The sequence below is a fragment of the Macaca mulatta genome, chromosome 11, assembly GCF_049350105.2.
Source record: "Macaca mulatta isolate MMU2019108-1 chromosome 11, T2T-MMU8v2.0, whole genome shotgun sequence".
Taxonomy (NCBI): Eukaryota; Metazoa; Chordata; class Mammalia; order Primates; family Cercopithecidae; genus Macaca; species Macaca mulatta.
Genome location: NC_133416.1, coordinates 140,326,818 through 140,354,496, shown reverse-complemented (window position 1 = coordinate 140,354,496; position 27,679 = coordinate 140,326,818). Strand labels below are relative to the sequence as shown.

General features: G+C 44.6%; 2 protein-coding genes across 4 annotated transcripts in view; both read right to left on the bottom strand.

Moving 5' to 3' along the window:
• The window catches only part of ZNF268 (zinc finger protein 268), a 277,188-nt gene that overhangs the window by 192,859 nt on the left and 56,650 nt on the right, over positions 1–27,679 (bottom strand). The window lies entirely within an intron of this gene.
• ZNF26 (zinc finger protein 26) lies at positions 998–27,649 on the bottom strand. 3 transcript variants are annotated; one of them, XM_077955943.1, is made up of 5 exons: positions 27,145–27,649; positions 20,870–21,094; positions 6,091–6,217; positions 5,722–5,817; positions 998–3,440 (listed from the first exon to the last, which is right to left on the bottom strand). In XM_077955943.1, the coding sequence occupies exons 3-5, from the start codon at positions 6,188–6,190 to the stop codon at positions 2,095–2,097; spliced, it is 1,542 nt and encodes a 513-aa protein (XP_077812069.1). In that variant the 5' UTR covers positions 6,191–6,217; positions 20,870–21,094; positions 27,145–27,649; the 3' UTR covers positions 998–2,094. The 3 variants fall into 3 exon arrangements, with proteins under 3 accessions (XP_077812069.1, XP_077812070.1, XP_001084497.1); XM_077955944.1 differs by lacking the exon at positions 20,870–21,094 and having other exon boundaries at positions 6,091–7,214; XM_001084497.4 differs by lacking the exon at positions 20,870–21,094.

The window sequence follows — 27,679 nt, the reverse complement described above, 5'->3', positions numbered from 1 at the left end:
AGTAGAGACGGGGTTTCACCGTGTTAGTCAGGATGGTCTCGATCTCCTGACCTCGTGATCCGCCCGTCTCGGCCTCCCAAAGTGCTGGGATTACAGGCGTGAGCCACCGCGCCCGGCCTATGGATAACTTTTTCAATGCATGTTTACATTAAGGGATTTAGTAAACATTTGAGGTGAACTGACTTTAATTCACCAAGCCAAATATACTATTTGATTCCCACCATCTCACTCCCACAGCTGTAAGAAACTTTTACAGCAATGTCAAAATTGCTGAGTCTGACAGTCCAACCTGAGATGAGATTTCAGGGCTTCAGGCCTGGCATTCTTATGATCTAAGATCTAGCATGATCAAAATCAGCCATCTCTGTCCCATCTCAGATTTTCTCATAAATTTAAAATTCTTAAAAGGCTATAGTTCTTCGGTGTTTCCAAAATTTCAGCATCAGGGACTACAACATTCTAGGTGTACAGAAACAATAACACTAGTTCACATGATGGGCTAAAAGTTGCTATCTTCAAATATAAACAAGAATGGGATATTCTTGTCTCAGGAAAAACAGACAAACCTAAATCATATACCCCACTTTGTCAACTACATGTTACCAAGGCAACAACTTATCAGTTAAAGCCCTTAGGTTACAAGAAATAGAAAGCCGGCCGGGCATGGTGGCTCACACCTGTAATCCCAAGACTTTGGGAGGCTGAAGTGGGCGGATCACCTGAGGTCAGGAGTTCAAGACCAGCCTGGCCAACATGGTAAAACCCCGTCTCTACTAAAAATACAAAAATTAGCCAGGCATGGCGGCAGGCAGCTGTAATTCCAGCTACTCGGGAGGATGAGGCAAGGGAATTGCTTGAACCTGGGAGGCGGAGGTTGCAGTGAGCTGAGATCACGCTATTGCACTCCAGCCTGGGGGACAAGAGCAAAACTTAGTCTCAAAAAAATAAAAAAGAAATAGAAAGTCATTCTTCTTAAGAAAAAAAAACAAAAACAACAAAAAGTAAAAGACATTTTTATTGAGAAGTGAGGAAACAACAGAAGATCAGAGAAGCAGGTTCTAAAGGGATAGTATCCACAGTTATTCTTGTAATCAATTAGCCAGAATGAATGGATGTTCTCAACAGAATTCTGGGACAAGATTGAATGAGTTCTCACATTTTCTGGTTCACGTGTGAATGAATTACAGACTCAAAATTCTGAAAAAGAGATTACCATTATCCAACAATGGGTAAAATGCTCACCTGTAGCTAGTGGAACGGATACCTGAAAGACACTACCACAGGAAGCACCCCAGAGAGGGGAGGTATTTCTCCAGAGAAAACAAGGGTGCTCATGTCAATCAATGGACAACAGGCACGGAACTGCAAAATATAATAAACGTTCATTACAATGAGTTCTCTTAAGCGGCAGCCCTGTAATAAACACCAGATCTGCTTATGAAAAAGAAAAGACAATTAGCATTTAATATGGAAAATACTGGGGGATATTATTCCACAAACTATCAAATATATATATATATAGTTAGATAGACAGAACAAGTTACATTAAAATATAAAATACTAAAAATTTTAGAAATACTTTTCAGTGTTAACTTAGGGAAGTCATATGAAATATCCCTTAACTTTTAAGAATCTGTTCCCTGTTTTTCCTGAACATTACTTTATTTATATATTTTTTAAAAAACAACTTTATACTCCACCATGAAAAGTCAACTGTTCATAATGAGATTTTATTTTACAAAAACACAGCTTCAAATCTGGAATGTGACTTTCCATGGAACACACTTTCAACGGGAAAATGCTTCCCTAATTTATTGGACTTATAAGGTGTTCCTCGTGTAAATTCTCTGAATCTTCATGATGATACTACAACATCTGATACACTTATTGCTCCGCATTCCTTCCACTATTTTCATCTACAAAGATTTGCAACTTATTTCTGAAAGCTTTTACACTCATCCCAAATATGATTGGTCTCTCTCCTCTCTGATTTTTGACATGAGTGTAGTTTTAGGGCCTCCTGCTTGTAAATCCTGTCTATATTATCCGAAGTCTCCTGAACATCAGTTTCTCACATTGCATCATTCCGATTTCTCATTTATGAGTCTTGCGATGTATACGAAGCCCTGAATTCCAACAGAAGGATTTCCCACATTCAGAGCACTTCCACGGTTTCTCTCCAGTGTGAACTCTCTGATGCTCACTGAGAGATGACTTCTGAGTGAAGGCTTTTCCACATTCACTGCATTTAAAAGGTTTCTCTCCCGAATGAGTTTTCTGGTGTATTTGAAGTGATGCCTTCCGAGGGTAGGCTTTTTCACATTCATTGCATTCATAGGGTTTCTCCGTTGAATGAGTCCTCTGATGTATAATCAGCTGTGATTTTCCACAAAAGGCTCTCTCACACAAACTACATTCATAGGGTCTCTCTCCGGTGTGTGTTCTCCTATGGATAACAAGGTATGACTTGCTACTGAAAGCCTTCCCACATTCACTGCATCCATAGGGCTTCTCTCCCGCGTGAGCTCTCAGATGTGCAGTGAGCTGTTCCTTCCTACCAAAGGCTTTCCCACATTCACCGCATTGGTAAGGATTATTTCCTGTGTGAACTCCCTGATGTACGATGAGCTGTGTCTTCATATTGAAGGCTTTCCCACAATCGCTGCATTGGTAGGGTTTTTCTCCTGTATGCATTCGGACGTGAACAAGGAGATAGGACTTACTCCTAAAGGCTTTCCCACATTCACTGCATTTATGTGGTTTCACTCCTGTGTGCGTTCTCTGGTGTACAACGAATGGAGACTTCAAACTAAAGGCTTTCCCACATTCACTGCATTCATAGGGTTTCACTCCTGTGTGACTTCTCTGGTGTAAAAGAAGCTGTGATTTCCAACTGTAGGCTTTCCCACATTCACTGCAGCCATAGGGTTTCCCTCCTGTGTGAATTTCCTGATGGACAATGAGCTGTGACCTGAAAGAGAAGACCTTCTCGCACTCACTACATGAGTAGGGTTTTTCTCCTGTATGAACTCTCTGATGAGCATTAAGGTTTGACTTGGCACTGAAGGCTCTTTCACATTTACTGCATTCATAAGGCCGCTCTCCTGTATGAATTCTGAGATGTACAATGAGCTGTGACTTACAACGAAAAGCTTTCCCACATTCACTACACACACAATTTTTTTCTATGCTATGAGTTCTTTGATGCTTAAGAAAATATGGTTCTTCATAACCAGGAAACTTATCAGAATTCCTTCTCAAATAACTTCTGCTTGAAGCTGAGTTTTGTGTCAAACTTTTCCCATGTGTGTTATAGAGTCTCTGTCTTGAAGAATCATGGGTTTTGCTCAGATTAAGTCTTCCCAACACACTACAAGCATAGCTTCTTTCAATACTTTCAAGCTCATCTTGATTGTTCTGGTACCATTCTTCCCACCCATCTACAAAAAACAAACAAAAGATACCTTTTTGAATCATAACATAAACCTGATATGGAATTAAACAGTATTAGGACTGTCATGTAATCAACCTTTCTCTTTTGGTAACAAGTCTACCACATTGGTTCAAAAGAAATACTGGCCAAGCATGGGGGCAAGGGAACTGAATCAAAACAGACCAAAATAGGACCCTCGTGAAAACTGGCAGCAAATTACCAGTAATCAAAAATAGTTTTTAAAATAGAGGTTTAAAACTGGCACTTGGATTAGCCAGGCATGGTGACGGGCACCCGTAATCCCAGCTACTAGGGAGGCTGAGGCAGGAGAATCACTTGAACCCGGGAAGCAGAGGTTGCAGTGAGCCGAGATCGTGCCACAGCACCAAGTACAAAGTTCCTGAGGAGGAAGCCTGACTGACAGAGTTTAAGAAATAGAAAAAGGCCAGGATAGCTAAAACCCACTGAGTGAATGAATGAAAGCAGAACCAAATTATTCAAAACCATGGCAAAAAGTTCTTTACATTTCTAAGATTTTTTTTTTTTTGAGACAGGGTCTTTGCTCTGTCATCCAGGCTGGAGTGCAGTGGAGCAATCTTGGCTCACTGCAGCCTAGACCTCCTGGGTTCAAGTGATCCTCCATGTCAGATTCCTGAGCAGTTGGGACTATACGCACTCGCCACCACACCCAGCTAATTTTTGTATTTTTAGTAGAGATGGGGTTTCACTTGTTGGCCAGGCTGGTCTCAAACTCCTGAGCTCAAGCGATCCGCCCGCCTTTGCCTCCCACAGTGCTGGGATTACAGGCGTGAGCCACTGTGCCCAACCTAAAGGTTTTTAATTACAGAAAATCTCAGTCTTCTGCATTTAAAAGATCAGTTTGACTGTTCTGTAAAAAGTAAGAAAAGGGCAGAGAAATACTTTAGACAGTTATTGCAGCAGTCCAGAATGAGATAATTTGAACTACACTTCTTGATATACTTTGGATACCTATTCCCGCCCAAGTCTCAGTTGAATTATAATCTCCCATGCTGGAGGTGGGGCCTGGTGGGAAGTGTTCACATCCGGATCACAGGAGCAGATCCCTCATGGCTTGGTGCAGTCTTCATGATAGTGAGTTCTTGTGAGATCTGGTCATTTGATATTATGTGGCACATTCCCCGCCTCTTCTTGCTCCTGCTTTCACCATGTGATGTGCCTGCTCCCGCTTTGACTTCCACTATGACCGGAGCTACCTGAGACCTCCCCAGAAGCAAATGTTGCCATGCTTCCCATACAGCCTGCAGAACTCTGAGCCAATTAAACCTCTTTTCTTATAAATTACCTAGTCTCAGGTGTTTCTTTATAGCAATGAAAGAATGGCCTAACACATGTCTGGAATTGAGGAAATTTGGAACATATGGGAGAGAACTAAGATGATTTGCTGAGGGACTGGATGTGGGAGCATAGAAGGGGAGGAGTCAACAGCTTGAATGGCAAGATGGCACTGCTCCTTAGAGATGGAAACACTAAGAAAGAAACTTGTGGAAGAAAATGAAGGACTCTGGCTATTTCTTTTGAGGAAGAGTGGTAATTTTAGAAGGAAATCCCCATTTCTGAAACTGAGAGTAAAGTCTGGGAAAGCATGGGGTAGCGCGCCTACAGGCAGGTAAAACCCAGGACTCAAGTGCCAAAGAGAAAGACCTCAATTTTGATGTTACAACACTGGGGTGAAAGCTTAAACCTTCAGAATGGAAGAGTCTTTCGACAGTTACAACATAGGAGAGGAGACCCAAACTGGAAAAAATACCCCTCTGGACAACGCAAAAGGGAAGTGGAAGGTGTATAAAATCACTCAAAGATACAGGGGACATCAGGGCTAAGACTGTGAGTCAAGTCTAGGGGATTTAACTGTGAAAGGCAAAGGAGGAAATAAAAGAAAGGGAAATAGAGGGCCACGAGCCACACCAAGTGAGGGGAAAAAGAAATCCCCTAAAGGTCTCGATGCCCAATGAAACCCATGACCATGACCGTGGGGAGGAGGCAAACTTACCCAAAAGCAAGCCTGGAGCAGAGTTCAGGGAAGAGGGGCCTGCCTGCCTCTCAACAGTGAGGGGGAGAAAACCCAAATATATGAAGAGTGACGGCGATTTCCTTATCTGAGGAGCTCCTGGCTTCATCCTGAGTCAGCTCCAGTAGCTCAAGGACTTCCAGAAGAATTTCTGAAGACAACACTGCGAGTGCCCACTCCTCAGGTACTCACCAGCTCACTCCCATGCCTCCCACCTTCCTCATTCTCACTCACCCACCTGGACAGCTCTGCCTGGAAATTTTGGCATTTATTATCCATGGATCTTCTCCTTGTTCCAACTTGAAGATTAAGTCAGGCTTGGTACCATGATACCCTGTTGATGGGAAATCACAAAGGGTGGGGACCAGCCTGTTAGGGACAGGACCGAGGAATCAAGAGCTACAGAGTAAAACTGCTCATCTCACTTGGGGAAAGATTACAATTAGGAAGTGAGGGACAAATAGGGACGAAGGAAATTTGACCCCTAAAGTTCAAGTTCATAATCATTAAGCACTTCAGAGATCCCAGAGTAGGTCAACAACAAAAAAAGGGATGGCAATTTATTACTCACTATCTGAGTGATGTGATGTTGAGACGGAGTACTTACCCACTGATAACAGGTTATGATAGTTTTCCAATATCACATCTCTGTATAGGTACTTCTGTGTAGAATCCAGTAGCTGCCATTCATCCCAGGTGAATTCCATAGATATATCCTTGAATGACAATAATCCCTGAAATAACACACACCCTGTTCAATTGGATGCAATTACATTAGGTGATGTGGAAAAGATGCAGAGGAACTGGGAAGGGAAAAATGTTCCTCTACCGACTATTTCCTGTGTCCGGTTTAGCATTTATTCTGTGAGAGAATTAAAAATCAATCAAGGAGTTCTGGGCATGGTGGCTCACGCCTGTAATCCCAGCACATTCAGAGACCAAGGCAGGAGGATCACGAGGTCAGGAGTTTAAGACCAGCCTGACCAAGATGGTGAAACCCTGTCTCTATTAAAAATACAAAAATTAGCCAGGCGCAGTGGCAGGCTACCTGTAATCCCAGCTACTCAGGTGGCTGAGGCAGGAGAATCACTTGAACCCGGGCGGCAGAGGTTGCAGCGAGCCGACATCGCGCCACTGCACTCCAGCCTGGTCGACAGAGTGAGACTCCATCTCAAAAGAAAAAAAAGAAAAAAAAAATCAATCAAGGAGCTTCTATTTGCCAGTACTCTCTTGGGTCCTGAAGATTTCAGGATGAATAAAATCCAGTTCTGTCTTCAAGAAGCTTTCTATCTTGTAGATAGGAATGAACATTTATACATGCAAACAAAATAAGGTGTTCTGAGTCCTTGGTAAAAACATCCAGGGTACATTTTGCACAGGAATGAAGAGAGCCACTCAAGTAGTCTTAGAAGATTCATGATGTGTTCCTCAAGAAGTTGGGGTGGAAAGGGCAATTCAGGAGGTGTGTGGACGAGGTTCAACTGAGAACAGGGGGATAAACAAGAGAGTTTATCCTTCTACTTGCAGGAGTCTGAAGGCAATTGGTCTGGGGCTTCCATCTCTGCTCCACCTTACACGGCTTCCACTTCCAGGGCAACCCAGTCTAAGATGGCTCTAGTCATCACATCTGCATTCTAAGCAACAGCAAAGAGTGGGGGCTGGGAGGGAACAGCAGGGAAATTCAGAAATGGAGTCTGTTTCTGTATATGCCCAACTGAAAAACTGGCAAATCTATTATGAAAGAAAGAAAAAAAAATAGATTGGAACATAATTTGCAGTCCCTGTACCAGGAGCAAGCATCACACAGAACACACGGTAGAGCCTGGTCAATTCAAGGAACTGCAAATATTTCAGACACAGAAAAGATTGCTGTCTTTGTTTTCTATTTTTATAACAGAATACCAGAAACTGGGTGATTTATAAAGAAAAATGTTCATTTAGCTCAAGGTTCTGGAGGCCGGGAAGCCCACAGGCATGGTGCTGGCATCTGGTGAGGGCCTTCTTGCTGTGTCGTAACTTGGTAGAAGGCATTACATGATGAGAGACAGGGAGCATGCCAGCTCAGGTCTCTCTTCCTATCCTTATAAAGCTACTAATCCCATCATAGGGTCCCTGCCCTGATGACCTTGTCAAATCCTAAATACCTTCTACCTCCAAATATCATCAACGAATAAATTTAGGAATTAAATTTCCAACATATGAAATTTGAAAGACACATTCAAACCATAGTGATGGCTACAATGGGTGAACAGGTAAGAGCTAGACTACAAAATAAACCTGGAGGCCGGGTACAGTGGCTCATGCCTGTAAGCCCAGCACTTTGGGAGGCTGAGGGAAGCAGATCACAAGGTCAGGAGCTCAAGACCAGCCTGATCAACATGGTGAAACCCCATCTCTATTACAATTACAAAAATTAGCCAGCCGTGGTGGCGGGCGCCTGCAAGCCTAGCTACTCAAGAGGCTGAGGCAGGAGAATCGCTTGAACCAGGGAGGCAGAGGTTATAGTGAACCAAGATCATGACACTGCACTCCAGCCTAGGCGACAGAGCGAGACTCTGTCTCAAATAAATAAATAAATAAGTCTGGAATGATTTTCCTAGTTTATAGAAAAATTGCCAATGTAGGTTTATATAAATAAGAGAAATAATAGGGCAATGTTCGAAGAAATACGGCCTGAAAATTCTCTCGGAGTGAAGACAAATACAGGAGTTCACGTGATAAAAAAACTACCAATTGAAATGCAAGATAAGTCAACCAAAAAAAAAAAAAGGTCCAAATTTAAGCAGATGGTAATGAAACGTCTGAAAATAAAGTAAATAGAGAACACCTGATAACCAACTAAAAGGAAAGAACAATGTTTCCTGAAAGTGGGAGAGAAATAAAGTACGGAGAAAAAACAATGCTGATGCTGAAATCTTATACCAGCCAAACTAAAAGGCAAGAATAAGGGAAAATAAAAGACATTTTCAAATATACAAGCACCTGGAAAATCTATATCCATCAAGTGTGGTAGTCATGCCTATAATCCCAGCATTTGGGAGGCTGAGGCAGGAGGATTACTTGAGGCCAAGAGTTTGAGACTATCCTGGGTCACATAGTTAGACCCCATCTCTACAAGTAACAAAAAATGTGTGGGCATGGTGGTGCACACCTGTAGTCCCAGCTACTCAGGAGGCTGAGGTGGAAGGATGGTTTGAGCACAGCAGTTTGAGGCGATAGTTGGCCATGACTGTGCCACTGCACTTTACACTGGGCAAAAGAACCAGACTCTGTCTCTAAAAAAAAATTTAACAACTTTTTTAAATTAAAAAAAAAAATACACCCTATACAGACAACATTAAGACACAGAAAGAATTGGTGGAGCAGCAGAACGTAAATCTAAATATTGATTCAAACACATCTGAACTAAAATTATTATCAGCTATATGACTTAAGCATGTGTGTGATGCAAATAGATGAGAATCATAGAAAATGAAGGTATAAAGAAACATCTTTCACTTGGGAAAAGAGAAAATGCAACTGTATAGACTTTGGTTTAAAGGGAAACGTTCAGTGGGTCTGCGAATGACTTAAGAGACAATCGAGCACTAAAATGTAGGGAGGGAGCGCGGAGGAAGTAGAGCTTCCAAAACAGTAGAGAAAAAACCGACTGACAAAGAACACATTCATGTTAGAAGAAACATACTGAAAACATAACTAAGACAGTCTGAAACTCATGAGATACACCAAAGAAAAAAATACAAATTAGACAATAAATGAAAAAAGATATCAGGTAAATGCTAAATCAATGAAAGCTGATACTCACAGAATTAGCACAAAATAATTGCATTTTTACATCAGTTTAACTCAAGGGGCTTAAACTAAAGGCATTTCTTTTTTTTTTTTTTTTTTGAGACGGAGTCTCGCTCTGTCACCCAGGCTGGAGTGCAGTGGCCAGATCTCAGCAAGCTCTGCCTCCCGGGTTCACGCCATTCTCCTGCCTCAGCCTCCCGAGTAGCTGGGACTACAGGCGCCCACTACCTCGCCCGGCTAGTTTTTTTTTTTTTTTGTATTTTTTAGAGACAGGGTTTCACCGTGTTAGCCAGGATGGTCTCCATCTCCTGACCTCGTGATCCGCCCGTCTCGGCCTCCCAAAGTGCTGGGATTACAGGCTTGAGCCACCGCGCCCGGCCGCTAAAGGCATTTCTTATGCATCCCAAGTAGCATGAAGGTCTCACTACAGCCAACAGCTCCTCTTGCTCAGGCACCTCCGCGTGGGTCACCATCCCTACTGGCTCACCAATACTCGGCCATGATTCTTCTATGCTAGATGGCTTTTCTACAATATATAATTTCACAAATCAAAACACCTACAAAGCTGTAAGATTTATTAGGGAGGCTGAGGTGGAGACTAAATGTGATTTGAAAGTAGGAACAGAGAGAATGGAGAGAAGATTTAAACATGACGTCATATCAGTATCCTCCTCTATCTGAGACTCATTTAAATTACATACAGGAATATAGCATGCACAAACACACCTCTAAAAAAAAGGGAAATACGTAAACAGAAGCCAGTAAGATATTTTGATAAATTTTTAATAAACAGTAAGCCAAAAATCTGGTAACTGACTTCCCTGAGCAGAAGCTCTCCAGAGGTAAGCTGATGCACAGCAAACCATCTCTCCCACAGAAGCCCTAAAAGCTCTGGGAACAGTCATCCTGCATGAGGACAACGAGGTGTGAACTGAAAATAGCTAAAAGCAGTATACGAATTAGGCTCCCAGGTCCCACCCACCTAGGGTCTCCAGGGTGGGTGTTACTCAGCCAACACATGACTACCTAACACGCCAGTGGTGCTAAGTACTCTTAACAAAATCCAGGCTGGGCACCGTGGCTCACGCCTGTAATCCCAGCACTTTGGGAGGCCAAGGCGGGCGGATCACCTGAGCTCAGGAGTTCGAGACCAGCCTGGCCAACATGGTGAAACTCCGTCTCTACTAAAAATACAAAAACTAGCGTGATGTGGTGGTGCACACCTGCAATCCCAGCTACTCGGGAGGCTGGGACAGGAGAATCGCTTGAACCCATGAGGTGGAGGTTGCAGTTGAGTAGAGATCGCACCACTGCACTCCAGCCTGGGTGACACAGCAAGACTCTGTCTCAAAACAAAAAACAAACAAACGAAAAATCCGAGCAGGTAAGGGACAGGGTCATGAGAGAGAGGGAAGCACGGGTGCTGTTTCAGACAGGGGGATCAGGGCAGCTCTCTGATGAGATGATATCCGGGCAGAAATGCAAGTGCTGTGAGAAGGCAATGAAAGGCTTCTCGCTCTGACTCGTATTTTGAGGAGATCACCCTGACTGCTGTGGAAGACGGAGGGGGTTGTAAGAGGAGATACCGGGGAGACCAGTTAGGAGGCAACTGTGTTAGTCCAATGGAAGAAGGCGGCTTGGGCCAAGGTGACAGCGATGGGGATGATAAGCAGTGGCTGGACTCTGGGCATCCTGTGGGGACAGAGCCAGAACACAACCTCATAGAGACACTGTGGCACGCTTAGAGACAGAAGGGGGGCCAGGAGGACACCAAGGAGCCTGGCCAAGCAAACTACAGAACTTCCCCCTTTAAAGAGGTGGAGAAGCCTGGGGATAACAAAGGGAGGAAAGAAGATAGTGAATAACTGGTGCATGAATGACTGAAGATGGGGGAGATCCAACCAGAAAGCAGTCCACAGAAGTGAGTCACTGAAGGAGAAAAGTGACCTTGCTAGGAACACGTGGGAATAAAGGGAAGCCGGTATCCATCCTCTCAAACACGAGGGGCTCCAAGAAAAGGGGACTGTGCAAGCGCCCCACACACAACCTGGACGTCTGCAAGAACTGATCAGGCTACATCTGGGGACTTTTCAGAAGGAACTGACATGTGCTTAAGAATTTAAGTAAACAGGCCGGGCGCGGTGGCTCAAGCCTGTAATCCCAGCACTTTGGGAGGCCGAGGCGGGCGGACCACAAGGTCAGGAGATCGAGACCACAGTGAAACCCCGTCTCTACTAAAAATACAAAAAAAAAAAAAAATTAGCCGGGCGCGGTGGCGGGCGCCTGTAGTCCCAGCTACTCAGGAGGCTGAGGCAGGAGAATGGCGGGAACCCGGGAGGCGGAGCTTGCAGTGAGCCGAGATCGCGCCACTGCACTCCAGCCTGGGCAACAGCGTGAGACTCCGTCTCAAAAAAAAAAAAAAAAAAAAAAAAAAAAGAATTTAAGTAAACAAGGATCCGATAACTGCTTTCCTGCAAAAAATTCTGAAGGCAGAGACTGCAGGGGGACTTTTAAAAGGCAGCAGGGGAGTGAGGGCTCAGCAGCTCACCTCAGGAAGGGCACCGTCTCCCTGCAGCTCACCTCAGGCAGGGCACTGTTTCCCTGGGCCCAAAGAACACCCAGAAGATTCCTGAACTTGACACTTGAGCTCATTAGCAGGCCCCTCCTCGGCAGCACTACTTGCAGGAGGGAGACCCCAGGGGAAGAGGCAGTGAGTGGACCTCTGGGTGAGTCTGCAAGCAGTGAGAGAAAGAATCACATACATCACGGAAATGCTGGGTAGAGCCCTGTCAGAGGCTCTAACCAAGCCCCACAAACCCCACAGATGCCCGTCATAACACTGGGTACTGACCACCACACAACACGGGCCTTTGTATCTTCTCCTCTAACCACCGATCTTCCCATCCCAACCCAGAAGGAGCCCCCACCGGAGGGCAACAAGTAAATGGGGTGGGAATACAGACAAGCCTCCTCCATCTCCCCTGTGCAGGCTAGAATGACAGGATGTACAAGAGCTTGGAGTGAGAGTGTGGCCTGAACTTTCCCATACATGAAAGTAACTGAGAGTTAATAACAAACAAGACTGTGATCAGAGCATCATCAGCTCTCCTCACAATGACCACTAGGGAAGAAAGGGCTGACAGAGCAAGCCTGAGACTGTGATGAGAAACATGAAGACACTACTGTGCCCTTATTATGTTCAGGCCACTCGTCAAGCTGGTTACTTTAAATCTGAGGGAGAAGAAACATGAAACACATCACGTCGATGTGACCATATTAGAAGCTGAGGTCTACACCAGAAGAGGAAATGGAGCCCAAAGCAGCTGCTTCTGGGGACACAGGATGGAAGAGGAAAGGTGCAGAGCAAAGAGTGGGTAGACCAGGAGCAGCAAGTAGACAAGGAGGCTTGTTATCTATTTTATTTAAAGCCTTTTACTATTTCTTTAAGCTTGATATGAATAAAAATAGGCTGAGCATGGTGGTTCCTGCCTGTAATCCCAGCACTCTGGGAGGCAGAGGTGGGTAGATCACCTATGGTCAGGAGTTCAAGACCAGCCTGGCCAACATGGCGAAACCCCGTCCTGCTAAAAATACAAAAATTAGCCAGGTATGGCGGCGCACGCCTGTAATCCCTGCTACTCGGGAGGCTGAGGCAGGAGAATCACCCGAACCCAGGAGGTGGCGGCTGCAGTGAGCCGAGATCGCGCCACTGCACTCCAGCCTGGGCGACAGAGCAAGACTCCATCTCAAAATGGATAAATAAATAAGAGAATAAAAATAAAATACAAAATAATGGTAAAAATTTTGAATTGACCTAGCATGATCAAAAGAAAATTTTAAAAGAAAATTTTATGACCAAGAAGCAGTCCACAAACTCTAAGAGACTTAAAATTTCACAAGAGATTATGATAAACAGTTCTACTGTAACGGGATGCACACGCTGCAAAACATCACACCATTCAGTTGCATAAAAAGCCATAGGGCTTATGGGGAAAATGGGGTAAAGGCATAATACCGATGACACACAAAAAGAGAACCTAGAACGTGATAAAAACAGTAGCAGTTTTATACATGCTAAATGGTTAACAAACATATAAACACTACAATAAATATGACACTTTACCTTGAAAATGACCAGTTATTACATGGTGGTGGAAAGAGGGTTATCTGAAATCAGATGGAAAGCTCACATTGTTCCTTAATATAGCAATAGTGTGGAAACAAGTTCATGTCGTCAAAGCAAACAAAATAGCAGAACTGACTTTTTATACATTTGTTCCAATAAACTGGAAAACTTAAAGTGGAGATTTTTCTATGAAAATAAAAGTAACCAAAATTACCCCAGCAAGAATTAGGAAAACCGGGCTAGAGCATGGTGGTTCATACCTGTAATCCCAGTACTTTGGGAGGCAGAGATGGGTGGACCACTTGAGTCTAGGAGTTCATTAAGAACAGCCTAGGCAACATGGTGAAACCCCATCTCTACAAAAAAATACAAAAATTAGCAGAGTATGGCACACATCTGTAGTCCCAGCTACTTGAGAGGCTGATGCGGGAGGACTCCTTGAGCCTGGGATGCGGAGGGTGCAGTGAGCAGAGATCGTGACACTGCATTCCAGCCTGGATGACAGAGTGAGACCCCATCTCAAAAAAAAAAAGAAAAGAAAAACAGACTAGTCGATGATCATTTTAAAAAACTGAAGTAGTAGTCAAAGGATCAAAAGTATACTCTTCCCAAAAAGGCAACAGTCCCACACTAACAAAACTTCTAACACCATCCAAAGAACAGAAAATTCCCAGTATATTTCATCTGACATAGAGCTGTGAAATGATGGGACACCTGTATAATGCATCACACAAAGGTGCACAACCCTATAGACAAAACAAGGACAGCACAAACTGTAATCTAACCTCATTTATGATTAACATTGATTAAAATACTTAAAAATATTAGTAAAGTAAATCTAATGCTGTGTGTGTGTGTATATATATATATACACACATAGCATGTATTTGTACATACGTACATAGCAAATTACACCAAGAGTTTATCCAATGAATTAAAGGATAGTCCACATTTTTAAAAAACAAAAAAGAATAAAATAAGTCACATTAGCACATTCATGGAGAACTGTCAATCATCTCAATAGACATAACAAAAGGAACATGATAAAACTCAACGCTTTTGGCCGGGCGCGGTGGCTCATGCCTGTAATCCCAGCACTTTGGGAGGCCGAGGCAGGCAGATCATTTGAGGTCAGGAGTTCGAGACCAGCCTGACCAACATGGTGAAACCCTGTCTCTACTAAATACAAAAAAATTAACCAGGTGTAGTGACGGGAAGCTGAGGCAGGAGAATCGCTTAAACTCAGGAAGTGGAGGTTGTAGTGAGCTGAGACCACGCCATTGTACTCCAGCCTGGGCAACGAGGGCGAGACTGACCCTCAAAAAAAAAAAAAAAAAAACAACACTTTCAAAACTCAGAATTTAAAGCAAACTAAAAGTAAAAGGAATTTCCTTGACACAATAAAGTGTTTCTTCCCTAAACCTATAGAAAATATCATACTTTGGCTAGGAGCAGTGGCTCACAACTGTAATCCCAGCACTTTGGGAGGCCAAGGCAGGTGGATCATGAGGTCAGGAGATCGAGACCATCCTGGCAAACGCGGTGAAACCCCATCTCTACTAAAAATACAAAAAATTAGCCAGGTGTAGTGGCGGACGCCTGTAGTCCCAGCTACTCAGGAGGCTGAGGCAGCAGAACGGCGTGAACCTGGGAGGCGGAGCTAGCAGTGAGCCAAGATTGTGCCACCACACTCCAGCCTGGGCGACAGAGTGAGACTCCATCTCAAAAAAAAACAAAAAAAAACAAAAAAAAAAAGAAAGAAAAAGAAAATATCATACTTTATATGAACCATTAAAATCATTTCCTTTAAAAACACATGACGGCTGGGGGCAGTGGCTCACGCCTGTAATCCTAGCACTTTGGGAGGCCGAGGCGGGCAAATCACAAGGTCAAGAGATCGAGACAATCCTGACTAACACGGTGAAACTCCATTTCTACTAAAAATACAAAAAAATCAGCCAGGTGTGGTGGCGGCGCCTATAGTCCCAGCTACTCAGGAGGCTGAGGCAGGAGAATCACTTGAACCCGGGAGGTGGATCTTGCAGTGAGCCGAGATCACGTCACTGCACTCCAGCCTGGGCAACAAAGAGCAAAACTCCATCTCAAACAAACAAACAAACAAAAAAACTAAGAGAATCAGCTGAGATAAAATGAGAACTGGTGGAGATCCACCATCTTGTTTTGCAGCTGCCTGAGACACAGATACGGCTTCTGTTCCACTGACTCTGGAACTATGTAAACAGCTGTTGGATTCTACAGTCCCTGATAAACAGCTCTCACCCGACTGGCAAAGAGCTGCTTGACTTGTGGATGGCAGTTCCAAGGTGAACACATGGCATCCTGTTTGGAAGGCTGCTGCTCTGATTAAAGAAGAGTCAAGAATCTTTCTGAGTTATTTACAGCTTAGAGCAATTGGGTAAAGTATGTTTTTGTGAGCAAAATTTACCTTTCTCTCTACCTGATTTCTCCAAAATCTGGAAACTATTCATGAGTATTCTGATCTTATGGTAATACGGTTATTTATATAAGTTCAGCAAGAATCTGTTTTCTTTTGCAAAAGGACACAATTGGAAAGACTGGTTATTGTATCAAGGCCTCAAATGGAATGGCGTATTTTCAGATATAACCAGGCTGCTTTGAGAAATTTAGGTTGGATTTACAGAGCTGATAAAAAGCCCCTTGGAAAGACTGGCCTGGTACCTTGTCCACCTTAAAGATTCCTGACCTGTGGCAAGTAAAGAATGTCACTTTCTAACAGGCTCAGGAACCTCATGGTATTTTGGGATCTCGAGAAGACAGGAATTCATACAGGTGTTACAAGCACAGTCGAGCGGCAAATCCTTGGGTTGGCTTCTGGCCTTCTAAGCTTTTAAAAAGTCGAATCAAAAATTCCTTATAAAAGTTCCAGCAAGGCCGGGAGTGGTGGCTCACGCTTGTAATCCCAGTACTTTGGGAGACCAAGGCAGGCAGATCATGAGGTCAGGAGTTCGAGACCAGCCTGACCAACATGGTGAAACCCTCTGTCTACTAAAAATACAAAAATTAGCTGGACGTGCTGGCAGGCACCTGTAATTCCAGATACTCAGGAGGCTGAGGCAGGAGAACAGCTTGAACCCGGGAGGCGAAGACTGAAGTGAGCCGAGATCACACCACTGCCCTCTAGTCTGGGTGAGAGTATACCCATCTCAAAAAAAAAAAAAAAAAAAAAAAAAAAAAGCTCCAGTAAAGTCAACTTAAAAGAAGCCTACATGGCTGGTCACTATTCTTGCCATTCTTATGCAAATAACCAGGCCAAGTATGAGACCAAAATTTATTTGCAAATAAATTGGTCCTGCTATGATTTATTCTTGGTAGAAGTAGGAAAACTAGAGACAGAAAATTTTAGATTCTGATTGCTGTTCTGAGTTTTTGTTATTTGCCTATAATTTGGGCTAATTCTGAATTATTTCCTGGCTACAAGAAGTCCCGAAGGCCGGGCGCGGTGGCTCACGCCTGTAATCCCAGCACTTTGGGAGGCCGAGACGGGCGGATCACGAGGTCAGGAGATCGAGAGCATCCTGGCTAACACGGTGAAACCCCGTCTCTACTAAAAAATACAAAAAAAAAACTAGCCGGGCGAGGTGGCGGGCGCCTATAGTCCCAGCTACTCGGGAGGCTGAGGCAGGAGAATGTGGCGTGAACCCGGGAGGCGGAGCTTGCAGTGAGCTGAGATCCGGCCACCGCACTCCAGCCTGGGTGACAGAGCGAGACTCCGTCTCAAAAAAAAAAAAAAAAAAAAAAAAAAAAAGAAGTCCCGAAAAAGGAATGAGGTTTTCGTTTTCTTCATGATACTTTTAGTTGGCCCATTAACGGAATAGGTTACTTGCTGCTGTTGTTCCGGCACAATCAAAAGTTCTCTTTCGTTTGTAATCCTTGCGGGCATTATATTTCTACTATTCAAATTATTATGTATCTCTCATTGTTTTACTTCATCTGAGAAAACCAAAGTCATAGTATCCTGAAGACCAGAAATGATTCAACAACGCTGTGAATCTCCTTAATTTGGAATCCTCCTGGGCCTGATGTGTTTTCCACTGCAATGCACTGCTGCTAAAGCTATGCCATATCAAGCACCCTCCCTAAGGTTCAGAGGAGGGTGCCTAAGATAGAAAAGCTGGGTTGGGAGGTGAAGTGTGAAGGCCAAAGCCAGCTTGGAAGCTCATCCACCACGTGGGCTTCTGATGAACTCCTGTTCTGGGAAGGCCTGGAAGATTTCCAGTTCATCTGTTGTTCCTTATGTCAGAGCAGGTACTTACCATAAATCCTACCCTTAGGTCAAACAACCTTGATGTAACCATACTTCAACTGTCTACACATCCCTTCTGAACCACCCCTCCCTATGGTCTAGATGCCCTGGGTCTGGGAGTGCAGGGATCCACCATCTTGTCTTGCTACCACCTGAAACACAGACATGGCTTCTGTTCGGAAGTCCCTATCAAATGTTTCTTTGTAAGAAACAAACAAACAAAAAAATCATGAGAACCAGTAAGAAAAGTCAACAGGGTGGCACTTTTAAACAAATCAGTAAGGAACAGCTTTTTGGTACATTAGCAGTAACCAACTAGAAAATATAATAAGAAAATGCCTATATGATCATAACAAATCTAGAAAGTACTTAGAAATAAAAATATTTAAAATGCAGGAAAACCTAACAAAAAATACACATGATAAAATATGTAAGTACAGAAGAGATTGAAGCAATATGCCATGTTTATGATGAGTAGACTTATATGGTAAAGATATTAATTTTGCCGGGCGCAGTGGCTCACCCCTGTAATCCCAGCACTTTGGGAGGCCGAGGCGGGCGAATCACGAGGTCAGGAGATTGAGACCATCCTGGCTAACACAGTGAAACCCCGTCTCTACTAAAAATATAAAAAATTAGCCAGGTGTGATGGCGGGTGCCTGTAGTCCCAGCTACTCAGGAGGCTGAGGCAGGAGAATGGCGTAAACCCGGGAGGCAGAGCTGGCAGTGAGCCAAGATCGTGCCACAGCACTCCAGCCTGGGTGATAAAGCAAGTGAGACTCCGTCTCAAATTAATTAATTAATTAATTAAAGATATTAATTTTCCACAAATTAATTTGCAAATTTGATAAATTCTCAATGAAAATACCAAGAAAAATTTTCATTGTATTTCATCTAATAATTCTAACTCTCGTTAACGTAAAATAAAATCATATGCTTGGACTACTGCTGCTACAACTAGAAAATTTTAAATACTCTTATCTTTTTAAAAAACCAGAGACCTGTGGAAGAAAGGAGGACTAAATAAACTAAAATTACAGAGAGAAAAGAGCTGCTCTTAGGTGAGCTAAAATTGCTGGCTGTTGCCCACCTGGGTCATTTGCTCAGCTTGAGGGCAGTGAAGGAAGGGCTCAGCCCAGACAGAGGACTAGGATAGGGAAAGAGAAACCAGTGAAGGTTTTGATGCGCCCCAGTGGGCAGTGAGCTTTCCCCATGGGACATGTGTTGAGTGCTGGTCAGTGCAAGAAGCTGCAGGCTGGGCTGGAATGGCAGACTGAGTCTCCCACAGCCTCAAGGTGCTCCAGAAACAAAGTACCAGTAGAGACGAGCCTGCAATAAATACACCATCCAGAAACCCGAAGCCACAGGTAATAGAGTCCAGCCCCTAAACAGCTCAATTCCTGTTTAAACTGAAGTGATCAGCCATTCCCCTACTGCATGACAGAGAAAAGGGGAAATATCCTCTGATATAAAACAACAGTAAGGTCAGGTGTGTTGGCTCACCCCTGTAATCCCAGCATTTCAGGAGGCCAAGGTGGGTGGATCACCTGAGGTCAGGAGTTTGTCGAGACCAGCCTGACCAACATGGTGAAATCCCATCTCTACTAAATATACAAAACAGCCAGGCATGGTGGTGGGCGCCTGTAATCTCAGCTACTGGGGAGGCTGACGCAGGAGAATTGCTTGAACCCAGGAGGCGGAGGTTGCAATGAGCCGAGATCACGCCATTGCACTCCAGCCTGGGCGACAATGCAAGACTCCATCTCAAAAAAAACCCACAACAGTAAACTTTAGCCTCTGTGGTTATTCCTTTTAAAACAATGTCAGCAAAAAATTAAAAACTTTGAGACATGAGGCAGGAAAATATGACTGACAAAAGGAATAGGCAGATAATTGATCCAGACGCACAGATGATCCAGACGATGTTAGCAGACAAGTAATATTACAAATAACTATCATAATACATAACTATATAAGTATTTAAAATACAGAGAAGTTATATAAAGAGAATAAAAAGAGAATTGGAATTTAAAAAAAAAAAACAAGGAGATATTTAGAAACGAACAACTGATCCCTGAAATGAGCATCAGCGGGACAATGGCCAACACAAGCCTGTTAAGGATGTAAAGCAAACCACCCTTCTCGTGGGGTTGTGCTACTGTCCAGTGAGCACATGGTGAGAGCAATACTGCTAACGCCTACGCAACACACCCACATCAACTACAGTGGTGCAATCTTTTGAAAAGTGGAAAACCTCTTTTCCACGAAAATAAAAAAGGATTTAGGGCAAATGCAGCTCTCAATTCCTGGTACTGGGAATGTGAAGTCATTTCGCCACTTTGGAAAACCGAGAGTATGTACTAAATGTAAATGTATGTACACGGTGACTCAACGGTGTCACTCGTAAGTACGTGCCCAGTGGTTCTCAACGGGTAAGAGGGAGATTTTGTCCCCCAGGGGGCATTTGACAATGTCTGGAGCCATTTACGGTTGTCACAGTGGGGCAGTGCTGCTGGCACCTACATGGGTCGGGGCCAGGAATGCTGCTCAACATCCTACAATGCACAGGACGTTCCTCCACAACAAAGAATTATTCAGTCCAAAATGTCAATAGTGCTGAGGCTGAAAAATCCTGGTATGTGCCTAACAGAAATGACAGCTGATGTCTACCAAAAGAAATGTACAAAAATATTCGTAGTAGTGTTATTGAAAATAGCCCGTAACTGAAAACAACCTAAACACTGATGTTGATAATAGATGATTACAAGAGACAAACTACGAAATGTTCATACAACAGAATATCATACAACTTCACAAAAATAAACCAACACAAACATTTTAAGGATATAAACATCTGCATTAAAAATGTATAGGGAAAGACCTAGAAGAATAGCCACCAAACCGATTACCTCCGAGGAGAGAAAGGGGATTGGGATGGGTGGGTGGTTATAAGAGACAATTGTGTTCTAAGAGAATGTAGAAAAATAGCAACTGTATCATCAAAAATTAATAGTTCCAGTTCTGCATGTAAAGAGCCTGGAAGCAGCCACTCTGTCCTAACAACAAGTAAAAAGCTTAACAAACTGAAAAATCAACAACTCTTCTTAGATCTGAAAGAGAAGTGAAAATACAGGGCAAACCACTGTCCCCAAAATTGGAGACAGGCAGAAACACAGTACTTACCAGAGCACAAACCTCTGTGAGAAAGTGTCAGGATAGAAATACCTGAACTGCAACTGACAAATTGCCAGAGGCTAGGTGTGTACGTGTCTGAAGTTAAAACGTCCGAGGGGGCCGGGAGCGGTGGCTCACGTCTGTAATCCCAGCACTTTGGGAGGCCGAGGTGGGTGGATCACGAGGTCAGGAGATCGAAACCATCCTGGCTAACACAGTGAAACCCCGTCTCTACTAAAAGAATACAAAAAAAATTATCCAGGCATGGTGGCAGGCGCCTGCAGTCCCAGCTACTCGGGAGACTGAGGCAGGAGAATGGCGTGAACCCGGGAGGTGGAGCTTGCAGTGAGCCGAGATCGCGCCACCGCACTCCAGCCTGGGTGACAGAGCCAGACTCCGTCTCAAAAAAAAAAAAAGTCCAGGGGGACCCACTTATGGTAGGAGTGGAGGGAGACGAGGTCCCAAGCTTTTCTGAGTTTTATTTTCAGGAGCTCAACCAGGTTCCCAGAGCCTAATCTACTAAGGTTTTGTCAGAGCCTAACTAACCTGAGGAAAGAATATACCAAATTCCATCCTGTCCCATCTAAGGGATGGGGTGGGGGTGGCCTGGGAAATACTTGTGAGGTTCGGAGTCCAGGGGAACAGGCTCACAAAGAGACAGACCTAATCAGGGGCCTACAGAATGCTCACCCTTTCCCGGTATCTCACCACCATATTAGTAAAGTACTATTAAAAGTAAATCTTTTTACTCAGTACATCATGTCCAGCCACGAACAAAAAGGGACAAGGCAATACTAAAAGGCAAATAAACACAGACAGGGTGACCAGGCACAGTGGCTCACGCCTGTAATCCCAGCACTTTTGGAGGCCGAGGTGGGCAGATCACCTGAGGTCAGGAGTTCGAGATCAGCCTGGCCATATGGTGAAACCCCATCTCTACTAAAAATAAAAAAATGGCCGGGTGCGGTGGCTCACGTCTGTAATCCCAACACTTTGGGAGACTGAGGCAGGTGGATCACGAGGTCAGGAGATCGAGACCATCCTGGCTAACACGGTGAAACTCCGTCTCTACTAAAAATACAAAAAGAATTAGCCGGGCATGGTGGCAGGCGCCTGTAGTCCCAGCTACTCGGGTGGCTGAGGCCGGAGAATGGCGTGAACCCAGGAGGTGGAGCTTGCAGTGAGCCAAGAGAGCACTACTGCACTCCAGCCTGGGCAACAGAGCAGGCTCCATCTCAAAGAAAAAAAAAATAAATAAAAAATAAAAATAAAAATAAAAAAATTAGCCAGGCGCGGTGGCGTGCACCTGTAGTCCCAGCTACTCAGGAGGCTGAGACAGAAGAATCGCTTGAACCCAGGAGGCGGAGGTTGCAGTGAGCCGAGATCACACCACTGCACTCCAGCCTGAACTCCGTCTCAAAAAAAAAAAAAAAAAAAAAAAAGCACACACAGACAGGGGAAGCATCAGAACCAGGCATGATAGGGATGTTGAAGGTATCAGAGAAAACTTAAAACAACTATGATTAGTATGTTATGGGCTCTAGTGAATAAAGTAGGCAGCATGCAAGAATACATGGGCAGGCCAGGCGCAGTGGCTCATGCCTGTAATCCCAGCACTTTGGGAGGCCGAGGCAGGCAGTCACTTGAGGTCAGGAGTTCAAAACCAGCCTAGCCAACACAGTGACACTCTGTCTGTACTAAAAATACAAAAATTAGCCAGGCACCGTGATGCACACTTGTAGTCCCAGCTACTCAGGAGGCTGAGGCACAAGACTGGCTTGAACCCGGGAGGTGGAGGCTGCAGTGAGCCCAGATCGCACCACTGCACTCCAGACTGGGCAAGAAAGTGAGACTCCATCTCAAAAAAAAAAAAAGAGGCCAGGCGCGGTGACTCAAGCCTGTAATCCTAGCACTTTGGGAGGCCGAGACGGGTGGATCATGGGGTCAGGAGATCAAGACCATCCTGGCTAACACGGTGAAACCCCGTCTCTACTAAAAAATACAAAAAAACTAGCCGGGCGAGGTGGCGGGCGCCTGTAGTCCCAGTTACTCGGGAAGCTGAGGCAGGAGAATGGCGTAAACCTGGGAGGCGGAGCTTGCAGTGAGCTGAGATCCGGCCACTGCATTCCAGCCTGGGCCACAGAGCGAGACTCCATCTCAAAAAAAAAAAACAAAAAAAAAAAAAAAGAAATACTAGTGATCAAAAACACTGTACAGAAGTGAAGAATGCCTTTGATCGGCTATGTATTATGTAGACAGCATGAGATTGAGCGAAAAAATCAAACCTCCAAGCAAAGAGAACACTGGGGAAAAAAAAAAGAACAGGATATCTAAGAACTGTGGACAGCCATAAAAGGTACAGATATGCACAATGGAAATACCCGAAGGAAAGGAAAAGAACAGAAGAAAGACAGCCAGTGCCTGACGCATGGTGGTTTGACTTAGTATTTTTCAATTTTACAACAGCGCAAAAGCAATACACATTCAGTACATTCCCCAACTTACAATGAGCCTCCACCTGGATAAATCTATTATAAGTTGAATATAAGTCAAAAATGCACTTCTGACAAAGAGATTTTCAATTTATGATGAGTTTATCAGGATGTAACCACATCATTAAGTCAAGGAGCATCTATATATGACACAATAATTACTGAAAATTTTGCTGAAGTAATGTCAGACACCAAATCACAGATGGAGGAAAATCCGAGAATACCAAGAAGATAAATGCCAAAAAACCTGCATGTAGGCATACCATTTTTAAAACACAAAAAATCAAAGATAAGCCTAAGGGGAAAAAAAATACCTTACCTACAGAAACCACACAAGCAGGAAAATGGAGTGAACAGTTAAGTTGTTTAGAGAAAAAAAAAAAAAATCCATCAAAACAGAATTCTGTACCCTGCAAAATTATCCTTCAAAAGTAAAGAAAGACTTTCTCAAAAACTAAGATAATTTATTGTTGTTACAAGTAAACTTGCCTTAACTGGGCAGAAAAGGAAAATACAGGTCAGAAACAGATACAACTTTTTTTTTTTTTTTTTTTTTTTTGAGACAGGGTCTTACTCTGTTGCCCAGGCTGGAGTGCAGTGGCATGATCTTGGCTCACTACAACCCTCACCTCCTGGGTTCAAGTGATTCTCATACCTCAGCCTCCTGAGTAGCCAGGACTACAAGCACGCACCACTACACCAGGCTAATTTTTATATTTGTAGTAGAGACAGGGTTTCGCCATGTTTGCCAGGCTGGTCTTGAATTCCTGACCTCAAATGACCTGCCTGCCTCGGCCTCCCGAAGTGCTGGGATTACAGAGATGAGGAGCCACCAGGCCCGGACACAGATATACATTTTAAAAATTGAGAACATCAAAGAAAGAATAAGTGAAAGTAAAATTAAAACTTTTTTCTTATCTTTTTTTTGAGATGGTCTCACTCTGTTGCCTAAGCTGGAGTACAGTGGTGCGACAGCCTTGAACTCCTGGGCTCAAGTGATCCTCCCACCTCACCTCCCAAGTAGCTGGGGCTCCAGGTGCACACCAGCACACTTGGTTTTTTGTTGTTGTTGTTGTTTTGTATAGACAAGGTCTCTGCATTGCCCAGGCTGGTCTCAAACTCCTGGCTTCAAGTTGCCTCCTGCCCTCAACCTCCCAAAGTGCTGGGATTACAGGCGTCAGCCACCATGCCTAGCTATTTTTCTTTTTTTGTTGTTGTTGAGATGAAGTTTCGCTCTGTCACCCAGGCTGGAGTACAGTAGCACGATCTTGACTCACTGCAACCCTCACCTCCTGGGTTCAAGCGATTCTCATACCTCAGCCTCCTGAGTAGCCAGGACTACAAGCACGCACCAGTACACCTGGCTAATTTTTATATTTGTAGTAGAGACAGGGTTTCGCCATGTTTGCCAGGCTGGTCTTGAACATCTGATCTCATGATACACCTGCCCTGGCCTCTCAAAGTGCTGGGATTACAGGCCTGAGCTACCACGCCTGAGCCACCATACCTGACCATGCCTAGCTATTTTTCTTATTCTTAGTTGACCTAGTCTGTTCAAAATAGTAATAGTGGCTGGGCACGGTGGCTCACGCCTGTAATCCCAGTACTCTGGGAGGCCAAGGTGGGCGGATCATGAAGTCAGGAGATCGAGACCATCCTGGCTAACATGGTGAAACTCCATCTCTACTAAAAATACAAAAAAATTAGTTGGGAGTGGTGGCATGAGCCTGTAGTCCCAGCTATTCGGGAGGCTGAGGCAGGAGAATCACTTGAACCTAGGAGGCAGAGGTTGCAGTGAGCCGAGATCGCGCCACTGCACTCCAGCCTGGGCAACAGAGAGAGACTCTATCTCAAAAAAAAAAAAATCACCAAAAAACTCCTGGAACTAAGTGATTATACCAAGGTTGCAGCAGGATACAAAGTTAACGTACAAAAGTCAACCCCTTTCTTGTACACAGGTGTAAGCTGAATATGAAATAAAAAACACAATACCATTTACAGTAGCACACACAAAAATGAAATACTTAGGCGTAAGTCTAACAAAATATATAATGATATTATATAAAATCTATATGAGAAAACCTACCAAACACTGCTGAACGAAAACTAAGAACTAGATAGATATAACATGTTCATGGATAGGAAGACTCAATATTCAAGACTTCAGCTCTTCCCAGCCTGATCTACAGATTCAATGCACTGTCAGTTAAAATCCCAGCAAGTTATTTTGCAGATGTTAACGAACTGATTATAAAATTTAGACAGACAAAAGACTTAGATTAGCTAACAGGATCCTGAAGCAGAAGGATAAAGTTGGGAGAATGAACCTGACTTCAAGACTTATAAGCTGGGCACGGTGGCTCACACCTGTTATCCCACCAATGCTTTGAGAGGCCAAGGAGGAAGAAGTGCTTGAGGCCAAGAGTTGCAGGCCAGCCAGGGTAACACAGTGAGACCCTATCTGTACCAAAAAAAGAAAAAAAAATTAATTAACCAGATGTGGTGGCACGTGCCTGTAATCCCAGTTACTCAGGAAGCTGAGGCGGGAGGATCCCTTGAGCCCAGGAGTTCGAGGCTGCAATGAGCTGTGACTGTTCCACTGCACTCCAGCCTGGGCGACAGAGCGAGACTCCCGTCTCAACAACAACAAAAAACACTTATTTTAAAGCTACAAAAATCAAGACAGTGTGGTAGTGTGGTATTAGTGAAAGAACAAATAGACCAACAGAACTCAATAAAGAGCCCAGAAATAGACCCATATAAATATAGTCAACTGATCTCTGACAAAGGAACAAACTCACAGGGGGGAAATATCCACTCCTAACTTTCTCTCACTTCTTTAGCACCACAGCCTTCCTCACTGTGTCCTTTCCTTTCATTAACTTGAGTCCTCACCTCGGTCCTCTTGAGGGTTCTAGTTGGTCACACTCTGAGCTTCCACGAATACAGTAAGGTGTCTTTAGATATTTCCAGTTTAGACCTCCCATGTGAGTTACAGGCTGAAATATAGGCATTGGATATTCAACACCTGCGAAAGTCTCTCCCAGGGTCCCTCTTCTAACAGCTTTCCTAGTCTCCAGCTGTATAGCTCAGTGGCAGAGCACAACATCCGGCAACGTCGTCGCCACCACTCACCGAGTGCAATGGATTTGGCAATCAAGTCCCTTGTAAAGTCTCCCCTCTGGTTCACTCCGTCAATCATTCATAAAGTCCAGATGATCCCCTGGCCCGCCCCTTACCTCTTGGACTCTCGAGCTCCGCTCCTAGCCTTTTCTCCCTACTCATACACCTGTAATTGTGTCCACAGTTCACTAGACTACCCTCCCCACCAAACCAAAGCTCCTCTAAAATCAGGAACATACATAACTTATCTCTGCATTGCCAGCACCAGCTCTAGAGTTCAGCACACAAAAAGACACTCCATAAACAAGCATTTGGCCAAACGAAAGAGGAGGAACTGGTAATTTCTCCAACGAAGTTCCAACGGTCTGCGTAAGACAACTTTCTGTAGAAAACACGAAAAGATGGAGGATCCTCAGATTTCAGGGCCCGCAGCTGGCAATGAAGTGCTGTATAATTGCCCGTCACAGATTACCACGAGGCACGTTTCTGCAGGACCAGAGCTTGGGTGAGCTTTAGAGGAGCTTCGGTTTGGCGGGGAGGGTAGTCTAGTGAACTATGGACACAATTACAGGTGAACGTGAGTTCAGTTCCCGGGAGTAACCCTGCAGAGATCAACGTGGCCACCCTCAGTATCCAGTCGACTTTTAAACACGGAAAGTCTCTACTTACCCAGCACGAAGCTGTCCGGAAACTGGTGGCCATCCCCACGCCCACGTTCGTGCGCTGCCTAGGGGGCAGGACCCGCGGGCTGCGGAGAGACCGCGAGGGATGCGTCCGCACGAAGACAGGTGCGGGTCCTGGGCCCCAGGCACCTGACCGTCCCGGGGCTGAGTCGCTCGCAGGGACGCCGGCTCCTCAGCTCTCGCCCAACGCGGAGCGCGCGTGACTAGACGGCCTCCCGGTCTGGGTACCAGGAGTCGCACCGATGGATTTGTGCCGTTCAGCAGCCCTGACTCGGGAGAGCAGGCGGCTAGCCTGGCTCCGTCCACGCCCCGAACCGACGGAGGTGTTTAGCTGGTCAAGTCCCTGGTCTGCCCCGGATAATCCCAGCCGCTTAGCTCCGCGCCTCCGCGGTCACAGAGGCTAGCCAGGTTCACCCACTGGCCAGATTTCGGTCCACTGAGTCTAACCCGGAAACAGCCCCGCACGCGCGCACCCGACTAAGACAGGGTGTGTGGCGCACGCGGAAGTGCGTCATGCGTCG